This window comes from Parasteatoda tepidariorum, chromosome 9 (assembly GCF_043381705.1).
Source record: "Parasteatoda tepidariorum isolate YZ-2023 chromosome 9, CAS_Ptep_4.0, whole genome shotgun sequence".
Taxonomy (NCBI): Eukaryota; Metazoa; Arthropoda; class Arachnida; order Araneae; family Theridiidae; genus Parasteatoda; species Parasteatoda tepidariorum.
In genome coordinates this window covers 1748268-1761928 of record NC_092212.1, presented here as the reverse complement: position 1 = coordinate 1761928, position 13661 = coordinate 1748268, and the positions used below count along the sequence as shown (strand labels likewise).

At 31.3% G+C, this 13661-nt stretch overlaps 1 protein-coding gene across 4 annotated transcripts in view; it reads right to left on the bottom strand.

Moving 5' to 3' along the window:
* Positions 1-13661, bottom strand: part of LOC107437806 (tyrosine-protein kinase Fer) — a 46570-nt gene that overhangs the window by 10971 nt on the left and 21938 nt on the right. For all 4 annotated transcript variants that reach the window (XM_043045909.2, XM_071184968.1, XM_071184967.1 and 1 more), the window contains 5 exons: positions 10039-10239; positions 7878-8054; positions 7161-7374; positions 5808-5931; positions 2819-2970 (listed from right to left, as the gene is read on the bottom strand). In XM_043045909.2, the coding sequence (XP_042901843.1) occupies positions 2819-2970; positions 5808-5931; positions 7161-7374; positions 7878-8054; positions 10039-10239 (868 nt within the window). The remainder of the gene's footprint in view (positions 1-2818; positions 2971-5807; positions 5932-7160; positions 7375-7877; positions 8055-10038; positions 10240-13661) is intronic.

Genomic DNA, 13661 nt, shown 5'->3' with positions numbered 1-13661 from the left:
TAAATAAGGAATTTAGTACACATGTCTCACATAGGGCTCTCCTTCCTGTACCACTGACCAGTTAGCATACCTCTATTGAACACATGGAGATCAGTATGCCACCTCCACCATAATAGTCATTTTCAACAATGTTAGAGGGCCGATATCGACTTCCCGGTTCTCTCCGAATGAGAATACATCTTGAGTCGCTGCACAGACTGAATCGAGACTGGTTAGTGAAAAAAACCCGCCCCAATCATCCTTTGTCCAAGATTAGTGTTATCAACACCATGCTAGATAGTCTTTTGTGTGTTTTACATTTAAAGGGATGCCCGGTTCTCTCCAAATGAGAATACATCTTGAGTCGCTGGACAGACTGAATCGAGACTGGTTAGTGAAGAAAACCCGCCCCAATCATCCTTTGTCCAAGATAAGTGTTCTCGACACCATGCTAGATGGTCTTTTGTGTGTTTTACATTTAAAAGGATGCCGACTACAAGTGCCTGGCATACAGACCATCTGCATTCACTCTTGGAGTCACTGATATCCATGGAATGGATGTTCATGTTGAATTATACGGGTGGTGTCACTGTTGCAGACCTATCTCTATTGACTAGACTCAAATAACAGTCTTGAACCGGCATTGTTGCCCTAGTGTGGTCTTAACCAGGTTGTCAGACTATTGTTCACAGCTCTATAACCTCTTTCCATAGAGTGGACACTACATTTTGTGAAATCCCAAAGGCCCTGCAACAGGTAGCTTGCGGTGGGCTCGCTTCGAGTGTTCCAACTATTTGCCATCTTGTGACATGATCTACACGATGACGACTGGCCATACTAACAATGGGTAAACAAAGAAATTGAAAAAACAAAAATTGAGCTAAGCTGTGATGTCTTAAAACACCCTCATGCTAATGCTTACAAAAATGGTTTTTTGAAGGATATGACTGTTCATTGCAAATTTTTATTGATCTATTATGCGACTTAAGCTGCAAACAGAAATATTAAGTATATATATATTGTCCCGCAAATAGATTTTGCCTTAGGCCCTGCGTTTTGTTGTGCTTGTCACTCGTGACCTAGCTAGATAAGTCTTTGAGAGATAAGACCTCAGTAGTAAATAAACAATCCCAGGAAACTGAAACGTAAGATGTTACTTTCTGTTGTCAACTCAGTTGACCTCAATTTTCAAATAACTTTTCACAAGAATTTTTTTTTTATTTTACCTTTTTTAGATGTTCTTGTAACTAATACCCTGATAATTTCTCCACTTCTGTTTACCGTAAACATTTTGCCGTTTCTTTGCCTTCAATGTGAATTCTAATCAATCTAATTGTTAGAAAACGTCTGCATTTCATACTTTCGTTTTTTTGCCCACTAAACCTTTGCTCTAACTCTTTTTCTTTAAACTCAGGATTTAACTTCCTCCTCTCGCTTGCTACTAACCATGGATTTAACCCTTTTATAGTTGATTCAGTTCTTGCTAAGCTCACTAGACCCAAACAGCCCTCTTCTTCGAATCCTAACACAGAACTTGTTACTTTACAGCTTTTTTCTCCCTTTTATTATAAAATTGGTAATATCCTCTCCCGTTTTGGTTTTAAAGTAATTTTTAGGCCAGTTAACGAAATTAAATTTTAGTCTCTTTAACTTCTATTAGTTTTGGTAGCTGCTGGGGCATTTACCACAGTCCTTGCCACTGACACATTGGCTGCATGCGACAAACTAGAAGCGCTTTAAAAATTATACTTGAGGTACACGATAGATATGCCCGTTATCAGGAATATGAGAAATCATCAATCGCTGTATATTGTGGGAGTCTCTGGCAAAAATTTAATTTCAACAATGCTAAAATTATTTTCCCCTCAGCCACATCAGCTCATCTTGATGCCCTGGAATCTTGTTTCATTCATATGAATGCAGATTCCCTTGTTAAAGACATTCATTACTTACCTTACTATAGTGTGTGGAAATGCATTTTACTCCAATTTGCTTCTCTGGGCCATTGTAGTGTTTCTTGTTCTGTTTTTCACTTTCTCTCTCGGCTATTACGATTTTTATAGCTTTGTTTCCCACCTTTATTTTCTCATTTTTCATTGGCAACTTTACATTTTATATTTCAAATCACTTTTGTTTCTTCACATTCATGTCTGGCAAGTTGTGAAAACGGGCACCTATTTTTGAGCACTTGAAACATGTTGACTGTCATTTCCAGTTTTTATGTTTTCTGAATAAAATGAAGTTTTTAATTATGTCAGTACTTTTACCGGCTGACTATCAAATTAATCCACATTTTGCAGCCTGTAAGCGTCACTTCATCCTATCTAACCACTAGGTGAGGTGGTAAAATATCATGGAGTTGCACAGGAGTGGAAAAAAATGACCAAAAATTCTGAATGTACACTGGTACAGGACCGAAAAGTAACGTCATTTCGGTGCATTTGATATTTGTTATCACGATTTTATTTTTAATCAATAATGTATTCACGCTCGTTAGCAACAACCTTTCAATGCCTAAAAGAAAAAGACTAACGAATATTTTATGCTCCAAAACGACATTACTTTCCGGTCCACCTATTACATCGAGTGTTTTGTTAAACAGTTATTCAAAGACAAGTTTCACATGAATGCTTGCATGGTGTCCCCGGATAAAGTTCTATATTACATTCATGTTTCTATTGTTCTATTTCAATTTAATTATAAATTAAATTTTTTTATAACATCATTTGAAGACAAATTTTGGGCTTAGTGTTTTTCCAAATTTTGTTTCTTGGTCAATTTATTAACTGATTTTTTTTACCAGATTTTTATTTAAGAATATGGACATAGGAAGTCCTACCGTAATTGAGAGCTTCAGGTGCGGTCCATTTAATGGGTATTTGCTTCATTCCGTCCGAGACCGTGTACTCCTCCTCTTCACGTGACATTCCAAAATCTGAGATCTTGACAACATTCTTATGCCCCACCAAGCAGTTCCTTGCAGCTAAATCCCTTCAAATAAATAAACACATTCATAAGAACTTTTTTAAAAAAATTAAAATTTGAAAACTGGATGCGCTTTTGAAAAAATTCTAGCCCATAGGTTTCTAAACTTTTTTATTTTTTCGTACTCCGCCTACTTTGCAAGTAAAATATTTCCTCCCCAAAATTTTTTTTATCAAGTGTTAATTAAACAAAACATTTTATTTTCTTATTTTTAATATTTTGATTTATCTTTTAATCACGCCATCGATTTATTGAAGATTCTTACTCACCAATGATTTTATATTTGAACTTTCTTTAGTAAATTTTGTATGAAAGTAGTCCTAATGCAAAAAAGAAATATTCACTGTAGTGGCTAAAATGAAAGCAATGACTAAAATAACTATTAAGTAAATTATTTTAAAAAATTCTAAACTCTTGTAACATTATGTTCACGATTAATAAGAAAATATCAAATCTATTAAAAATTCAAAAAGAATAATCAGAATTTTGAAAAGCGAAAAAAGTCACCACCACCTTAAAAATGCGGAAAAATTTTTGTGTAGAGCAGCAAGTACAATGTTACTTTCATTATAAAATTAGTCAGTAACCTTTATTTCATTAAATTGCTGAATTAATAACTGCTTTAATAACACAAATACGCAGAGTTAAATAAGTATTGATCTTTTGATAAAAAATGAAATAATTAAGAACACACGATATTTAAAAAAAATTTTAGAATTAATAAGATAAAAAGAAAATAATAGGGACAGGCATTGTACATTGACAAAATTTGAAAACAAATATTTTTAATTTTACTTAACACTTTAAGATTATAGTAAAAATGTAAGTAATATCTTATTGCTTACTGTTTAAAGAATCTATAAACCTTTTAAAATTAAAAATATGTTATTTTATACGGAAAAAATAAATGATTTTTTTAAACCCTTGCAAAGTACCCCAAGGTACAACATCATGTTGCATCCAGGTACTATATGAAAAATGAACAGAATATAACGAATAAATCTTACATTCATAACATTATTGAAAAAAAATGAAAAAATGCTTCTTTATTTATCAGATTAATCTGTGAATGTGTGATATGCACTGAAATTAGCAGAAAACTTGAGTGAATCCGTAACAATTAAGTCCCAAGGTACAACAGATTAAATATATATATATACAGTGTGGAACCCGTTATCTGGAAATCAGTAAACCAAAAAACCGGAACGAAATTCGATAAATTTTCCCACCATTATATTAAAAAAAATTACTTTTTTTCCTCATAAGATTTTAGGATTTTTCGTTCTTTTTTGAAAGATGTTTACCTTACCATCATTTTGGAAATAATCATTAGTGTATTACTTCATCGTTTTTTCTTCTTNAAGCTCATCATCATCATAACATTATTGAAAAAAAAATGAAAAAATGCTTCTTTATTTACCAGATTAATCTATGAATGTGTGATATGCACTGAAATTAGCAGAAAACTTGAGTGAATCCTTAACAATTAAGTCCCAAGGTACAACAGATTATATATATATATAGATGATTTGTAAAAGTGTTTGCAATTTGTTGTTCAGATTAACAAACAATACTAGTATTAAGTAGAACAAAATTAAAAATTCAACACTGTCTAAATTTTTAATACTAATCAATTAGAAAGAATTAGAAGGAAAAAAATTCATGCAATTCCCATAAAATGTCTTATTTTTATTTCCTAGCTCCCACAAATCTCACTTTAAAGTTGCTAAGTACTAATGGTGGCTAAGGAAACAACTATGTCAGGTTAGTTTTGTTAGTCGCCAATGGATGGCAAGGCTATGCTGCTCATTCTAAGGTACAGCTGAGCAAAGGTTCACTGCTCTCCCCTAATTTTATAATACTAATAATATTGAACTTTTAGAATAAATGCAAATTATCCTTTTTCTCGCATTCTTATAAATTCACCATAAATAACTTTTTAATTGAATGATAATACAATGAAAGTTACTACGATATCCAATACAACAATAACTCCCTCTATTACAATAATGTTTCGTAGTCCCAATGAACTTTCATATCAATTAATGTTATCCTCCTCTCAATATTACTCTGAAGCAATAAACCCTTGTGAAACAATTCTTTTCCTCCAAATTTCAACCTTATTTTCTCCATTTATTATTGGTTTTCAAATAATGCACAAAATCCTATTTTATTATCTTTTGCCATATTTTTCTGACAAGAAGCAGTGACAACCTCACAAGCTTCCCATTCTTAGAATTGCCTCCCTTATCACTTAAGAAGTCACAGATGTAACATTCATATCTGATTTCATTTCCTTCATGTTAAAAGCTGATCATGAGTCACAAATGACCACAAAGCATTACACATGAAAGAGAACTTTTTCTGTAGAGGGTGGGTGGAGCACCATTCACAAACTAAAATCATTTTTGTACTTTGAACCCAATGCATACTTTGTGGGTTGACTTAACAGTCAGAAAAATGAATAAATAAACAATAATATCAGATTATTTTCAACAAGAACAATTCTCAGTTATATTTGCGATCTTATTGTATTTCAATTGTTTTTAATATTTAACCACAATTAACACTCTGCAAATTAATTTTTTTTCGATAATATATACATTTATAGTTAATACAATCATTAAAATTTTTAAAAAATCATATTGCGTCCCTAAAGTATGTAAGCCCTCGATGTAACAATGTATCCCTCTACAACACTATATTTATTGGGTCCCAAAAATATTGTTGTTTCGAGGTTTTACTGTATTTGTTTAAATTCATTTACATTATCTGCACCAGCAGAGAAGATCATACTATTTTCCAACAGAATCCAAAAATGACAAAAAAGCTGTTTAGAATACCTGTGAATGCAGTTTTTACTCTCAAGATACTCCATTCCTCTAGCCGCCTCTAGACACATCGTCAACAGATCAGTTATCAACAAATTGTGCTTGTTGTTTCTCAAGAAATTCAGAAGGGAACCACCTGTGGGACATTTTACACTTTGAAAATGGAGCATAAGAAATAGAAACATATCATATCATTTATGATTAATATGGATTTAATAACAGGCAATCATCATGAATCACAAGCATTGATTCCACTAGAATATCTGAGTACCTTTTTACTACAAGTGGGTGTTTATTTAAAATATGAATTCTTTATTTATCTATTAATATTCCATTTATAATTACTTTTGATGGATGAAACAAAGAATTTTAAAAGAAGAAAAAAAGTTATAATCAGGGTATCTGCAACATTTTAAATTTTAAAATTCATGACTTTCCATGACTAATTCCAAGAATTTTTCATGTTTGTAACGCAGTTACTATTTTCTCCGACAAAAACACAACAATAAATTTAAAAAAGCATAATAATAACATTCATTGAAATCATAGGTACAACCAAATGTGTTATACTCTGCATCTTCATATTTATAGATTTCAAATTTAAAAAACAGAGTAAAGAAAGAGTTGAAGCAATAAAATAGCTGGAAAAAAATACAAAAACAAATAATATTTTCTATTTTTCTACAGAATCATATTCTTAAGATACTTTTCTTGTTCATCAGAAAGCAAAGAAATTCTCTTGATTTTGATCTCATTTCAGAATTTAAAAAAATCGCCAGTGACTGGCTTGCTACAGCAAGAATTTTAAATTGATAAAATTAAAAAAATAATAATAATAAAAATTCTGAAATCACAGAAGTTTTAAAGATAACTCCCTCTAGAAATGATGTTTCTTCTTTCAGTTTTTGAAAGAACATCACAATTTTTAACGAACATGATAAAAATATTTTATATTTGAATAAAATGCTTTTTTATATTTCAATAAAATATGACTGTGAGTGGGGATTTTGTTCAATTCAGATATTCGGAACACTGTGAAATTGGGGGGGGGGGGTAAATTCTATTTTAAAAATTAGATTCTTTGGCGACCTCTTTGGCGAGAATCAGATTGGCGGAAGAATCACATCTATGCAAACGCCTCGTTAACGTGATTTAACAAAAGATTTATTTTGTCGGATTATAAGTTTTTATTCACGTAAGTCCGCGAACCAATAATCTAGAAATTTGCTGAATTTTACGAATATTCGTGGGAAAATCACATGCCCTGTTTTTAGTGGGAGAAGAATAATAGGAAAAACCTGGAATACAATTACCCCTGATAATTGAGGGAATAAGATAAGAGGAGGAGAATAATAAGTGTGTTACCTGGTACCAGTTCCATGACAATCATAATGGGCTGCTTTTGAACACAGATACCAATGAGCTTCACAATGTTGGGGTGGTTGTACTGCTTCAGGATTCTTCCTTCTTGCAGAAACCTCTTCTTCTGCTCATCTGGAAGATTCATACGGCACGTCTTCACTGCAACCTCAATCCCCGTCGCCCTCACCATCGCTTTGTACACGTCCCCAAAGTTTCCCTGCAGTTAATGAAACAGAACAACAGAATTTAAGAGGGTTTCCTTATTCCAATCATAAAATATTTTTAGACACTTTTTAATAAAAGATACCTTTTTGGAAGGTTTATTATTATCATTTCATTTTTTGCAAAACTGAACATTTTGCACTTATTATTTTGATATTGCAAGTAACAGATTTAACTAGTTAGTTTAGATAACAAGAAGTTCCGTCCACATCACTTTGCTTAACGCTTCACGAATGTATATATAATTAATAAAGAATTATATACATAATTAATCATTTTTAATTTCTTAAATAACATTTTTTTTCTTTCCTTATTTTCCAAAAGATACCAAGTTGCGACAAATAACCACCTTTCATAACTTTAACCAACATCTTTACAATTTAATTGTAGGGTAAAAAGCATTAATAAATAACATTTTTTCAACATACAATAGTAATGAATCAAGTTTATAACAAAATTATATAAAAACAAGATTTGCAATCAGAATAAAGAACATACCCTTCCAATCTTTTCCACGAGCTCAACATCATCATTATTTAACTCCCATCTTTCTCTCAAGACAGGAGTTTTAAGGATGGCACCAGAGCGACCCGTCACTGCAAGTCCTGAATGAAACTGGTATAGTATCAGTTCCTGCACAGATGGAAAGGCAGGTCCCTCAAATCGAAATTTCCCCTGCAAAAACAAAGCTCATCATCAATGGCTCGATCTTGGCCTTCTCAAGAAGTTTTTTTCCTGGCTACCCTTTTCCAGTTTTTTGCTTCATATTTTTATTTTTGTATTCCTTTTGTACTGTTTTAGTAACTCATCTACAGGTAAAAAGTTATTAAGAATTTATTTTCTGTCTATCTAAAAAAAAAGCAAAACTAGTAAACAAATTTTTTGAATAAAGTGTAGTTTGTCTAAGAGACACGACGTTATGAACAAAGTAAGTTCAATCTGTTGAAAAGAAGAACCAACTTATTGAGCTTCAGATACTGCAGATATCTATTATAAATGAAGAATTTAATTCACAGAAAGCTGTGCAACTATGCTTATTTAGAAGAACTTTACATTCAACAAAACTCTTCAAGAGAATAACATAACTCTATCAAAAGCAAAACATAACTAACTACCAAAACACCCACTTCCTTCTAACTGAGACACAACTTCCCCCAGCAAGGAGGAAAATACTGCTCATCTATTTGATTACATTTTCCAACACAATCACATAATCAAATAGAAAATCCCAACAACTGAGGGGCTTCTTTGGAAGAGGCTTAAAGAAGGCTGAATCAGTTAAGTTAGTTGTTTTGTAATGTTAAATATTAAAATAAAAGTAAACTTTACTTTTTCTTTATTAAACAGGGATGATTGTGACACAGAGTCAAAAACCTGAAAATTTTATGTGCAAAAAATCGACGTCAATTTATATACCATGCATGTTTCGTATTTAACATAATTTTTTGAACTAACTATTATAATTAAATTACCTATTAATGCAGAATATCACACCTTTAGAGTAACTGATTTAGGAAAAATATAACTTCTTACAAGAATTGCAATATTGAATTTTTAAATCGGGGAATCAAATCACTGTGTACTTAATTATTAGATTATATGAATATGAATAGCTATACATAGTTTTTAAATCATGTATCAGTGTGAAAATCGATGTTTGATATTATAAATGCATGAATACGAATCGCAGCATTTGATTTTAAACTCGCCTGGAAACGAATCAAGATATTTGGTATTAAAAATGCATGAACACAAATCGTGATATTAAATTCTTAAATCATGTGAAAATGTATCGCAACATGCAGGTTCTAAATAAGGTAAATACCAAAATCAATATTTGATATTAAAATAGCATAAATAAGAATCGCAATATTAGCAAATTAGTGACTCAGTTCCAAACATTCAAAATGGTGAAAATCCACTAAAACAAGAGTCAAATTGGCGAAAGAATGTATGTAATACTCACATTGACGGGATTTATAAAAAGCTTAAAAATGTAGTCGGAGTATAAATTTCTGATTCGCAGAAGTCCGCAAACCAATGGTCTTGAGATACGCGGATTTCTATGATATTTGAGCAAAAATCGCATACAATGCTTCTAGTTTTTAGGCCCGGAAAAATGATACGAAAAATTCAGAATTCCGGGGTACCCCGGAGTACAATCACACCTGATTAAGAAAAGGATAAAATTAGTTTCAAAATTTTACAACTACAGTACAATTCCTTTTGTCATCAGAAAACATCTCTTAAGGGGTCTAATTATCATTGGCAAAACAGTAAGCTAACTCCCACATAGACATTTTCTGACTTAAAGCCGCTTACACAATTTTTAAACACTAAACCAGTTTTTTTACGGTATGTAAAGAAATAATTAGAATTTATATTTTTTATTAAATTTTATATTTATTATTATTCACTTATTTATTTTGTTACTATTCCATTGCAACATGTGAATTATGGCACATTTATTAAACATTTTATTGCAATATAATATGTTACATAGTTATGATTTAGTTACATTTTCAGTAACACAAAATGTATTGTGATACAATTTTAAAAAATGCTAGTATTTTCAAACATTATCAAACCTTGATACTGATTTTAGAAACCTTGGTTAGAAGCCATTTTTAAATAAAAGGAACATCAAATAAATGCTTACATCTGGTGTTGTTTGAATAATGAAATGCTTGTGACCCTCCCAACAGACAGAGAGAACGATTTGTTTGCTCTCGTTCCGGAAGGTTTCTCGAACGAGATAATCCCCTTCATTTTGCAGAAGGCGAACCACTTCCTCTCGTGGCAGAACACCATGAAACCAATCTTCATCTTGAAGACTCATGTAAGATGGATTAAGATTAACCTACAAGAAATAAACATGAGAGTTACAAAGAGCACCTTTTAAACCTCTGTAAGATATTTATAAAAATGGCACTGCTAAATCTACGCCATTTAATGTAACAATAGAAAAATTTGTTGATTCTATTAGTTTATCATCTTGATATACAGTGCACGCACAAAAAGAGGACCACTCTGAATGAATTTTGATCTAATGACCAGATCTTCACGTTCTAGGACTCCATCTTAATGGCTTGAGGGGGTGACCTCAAACATACGAATTAATTAAACATACCTTTTTCTGAAAGATTCAGATTTCTGACCCCCAAAATATAGGTGGTAGCTGCAATCTGAGAAATGGGGTCCCCATAGTTTAGTCAGGAGAGCAATCGAAAGTACGTTTATTTTTTATGTGGACCCCCTAACGTTTATTTTTTGCGTATGTTGCAAAAACTGGGTATTTCTCAAGAAATTTTAAAGTGAATTGAAAAATCTTTGCACACAATTATAACATTCATTTATACAATGGTAAATCCATGCAAAAAAAGTACATTTTAGTAAATATTTTTTATTTTTTATTAATTTATTTAACAACAGTTGTAAAATTTTCGAATTGTGAGGTACATAATTGTGAGTACATATAAATTTTTACATAATTTTGAAGTATCTAATTTTACATGGCATAGTATAAAATTTGAGCGAAATTGGTTGAATAGTTCCTTAGAAATCCTGAAAATAAATTCTGCAAATATACGACTTTTTAAAAATTCAATTTCTCAGGAGCTATTCAACTGATTTTGCTGAAATTTTGTATTTTGCCATGTAAGATTAGATTCTTTAAAATTATGTAAAAAAATTGTATACCTTACAATTCAAAATTTTTTCAATATTGCTAAATAAAATAATAAAAATAGTAAATATTTAATAAAATTTTCTTTTTGCATGGATTTTATCCAAATTTCAGCATTGTGCGCAAAGATATTTCAAGTCGCGTAAAAAGTTCTCGATATATGGCGAAATATGCAAAAAAACAAAGTTAACATTAGGGGCTCCAAATTTTGAATGGCTCTCTTGACCAAACTACAGGGACCCTATTTCCCGAATTGTGGCTACCCCCTATATTTGGGGGGGGTCAAAACTTCAAATCCGGCTAAGAAAGGTATGCTTATTCATCAAAAATAAGTTTTTGTGTTTAGCCGGCCATTTGTTCGAGCTGTTAGCGTGCCTGACTGCGGAGCCAGTGGATGCAGGTTCGAATCCCGCTCTGGGCATGGATGTTTCTTTCTCTCTCTGTGTGTTCTATGTCCTTTCTCCTTTGTGTGTTTAATTGTGTGAATGTGTCACGCCCGTGAGTGACGTCAGCGATGCTGCTCCACCTTCGTGGCTTTGCCACAGGTGCCCACTGGGTAACAAGAAGAGGGTAGTAGTTCTGGCACTTTCTGAGGCCAATGGACAATAGTTCCAAGTGCCCACCATTAAAAAAAAAAATTGTGTCTGATTTCGTAACTTAAAATATTGTCTGCACCAATTAATTTGCACACTTAAAGTCACCCTCTCGAAACATCAAGATTGAGTCCTAGAATGTGAAGATCCGATGATTAGATTAGATCAAAAGTTATTCAGAGTGGTCCGTTTTTTATTCTCTGGATTGAACATTTCTAATAACTAAATATAGGTTTGTTTATTGATATCTTTTCTCTAATCACCACAACCAAAGGGCGTAATAGTGTTATTAGATTTTCCAGTTTCATAGACAAGACAAGTTTGAGGACAAATAGATTTGCACATAGAATATAGTGAACGAATCCTCCCCACAACTTAAAAATAAAAAAAATGTGCTAAACTTTGTGGATGTTGGAATTATTAAGAAACAGAACTGAAGAGCATTCTTAAAAGAGAACTTTTAAAGTTGTTTCTGGAACTCCTACACAGAAGCACATTACAACAGGCAGAGTTTACTTTAAAATACATTTAACGGGTATATAATTGAAACAATATTTTCAGAAGCTTTTAGATCAGTCCTGGAAAACAATAGCCTTGCCCTTGTATTGAACTTGTGTACTTGGGAACAACTTTTTGAAGGTTAAATCATTACTTCAAATCATTATTTTATAAACAATTAAAGATTATAAAGGAACTCAAAGTCAAAAATCAGATATTTCAAAAGAAAGCTGCGATAATTTTTACACTTTAATAAGAAATGAACTGTTTGTCAAACTAAAGCTAGTTTTTTCATAACTAAATTACAAAATAAGCATTTTTAATCTATTAATTGACCATAAAAATTTTCTTTATTTGTTCTTATTTATTTTTATTAGCTTTGCCACAAGTCACCCTTTCGTATCCTCCAACATTTGAGTTTTCAGCCAAATATTTTTATCGATGGTAGCGAACTAAAGCCAAAATTTCAAAACAAATATACTTTTTATAAAACTTAATAAATCACTTAGGATTTAGGATAAGAATTTAGGGGGTCATATCACTCTTTCTTCACTCAGAGAAAATTCACATTTACAAATATTACGAGTCTCGATTATTTGAGTTTCCATTTTAACAGAGCTATGAAATAATTCAAGAATTTTTTGTTCTACTTTATTTTTAAAACTAGAAAAACATCGGAAAAAAATCTGCATTTTATCTTCCAAGCACGCAAGAAAACGAAATATATAAAACTTGATCCGATGAAACGATCGTCAATAATAAAAATTAATCTAGCGAAGAAGACGAAGACAGTGAAGATGAAAATCAACATATACAAATCTCTCATACAAATGGATTAAAAGCTATTGAAAGTACTATTCAATATATTGAACAAGAGGTGATACCAGCTTTCCTGTTATCCCTAAAAAAATGGCAAAACATTGCTGCAGAAAAGCGCCAAAATAATGCAAAACAAAAAACCAATTAAAGACTTTTTTAAGTAAAAACTCTTTTATTCTCGTAAAGTTAGCTCTTTTAAGTAAGCTTTTTAATTGAATTGCATGTCTCATATAAATTTTGTATTTGCTAAATATATTACATTTATACCTACTCTTTCCGTTTTTATACTCTTTGCTTTAATCGAGTTTTTTGGTTATCTGAGTGAGTCATGGTCCACATTTACTCGCATAATTGGGCCTCTATTGTAACTATAATTATTGCTTTAAAAAAGATGAAAAGGAAATATGCACCATATCAAATATTATACTTAACAGTTGTTACACAAATAAATTGAGGTATTGATCAAAATTTCTGTTTTAAAAAGAAAAATATGTGTGTAAAATATGGGCAATTATTAATGAAACATTTTTTTAAATATTCATTGCTTGTTTAAAAAAAAAAAGTTTGAGTCTTACATTTAAAATAAATGAGAAATATAAATGATTAATTAGTACTACAATAGGTTTTAGATAAAAACTTTAATTATTTACAAAGTATTTAAGAATTCATTAAATTACAAACAAAAAA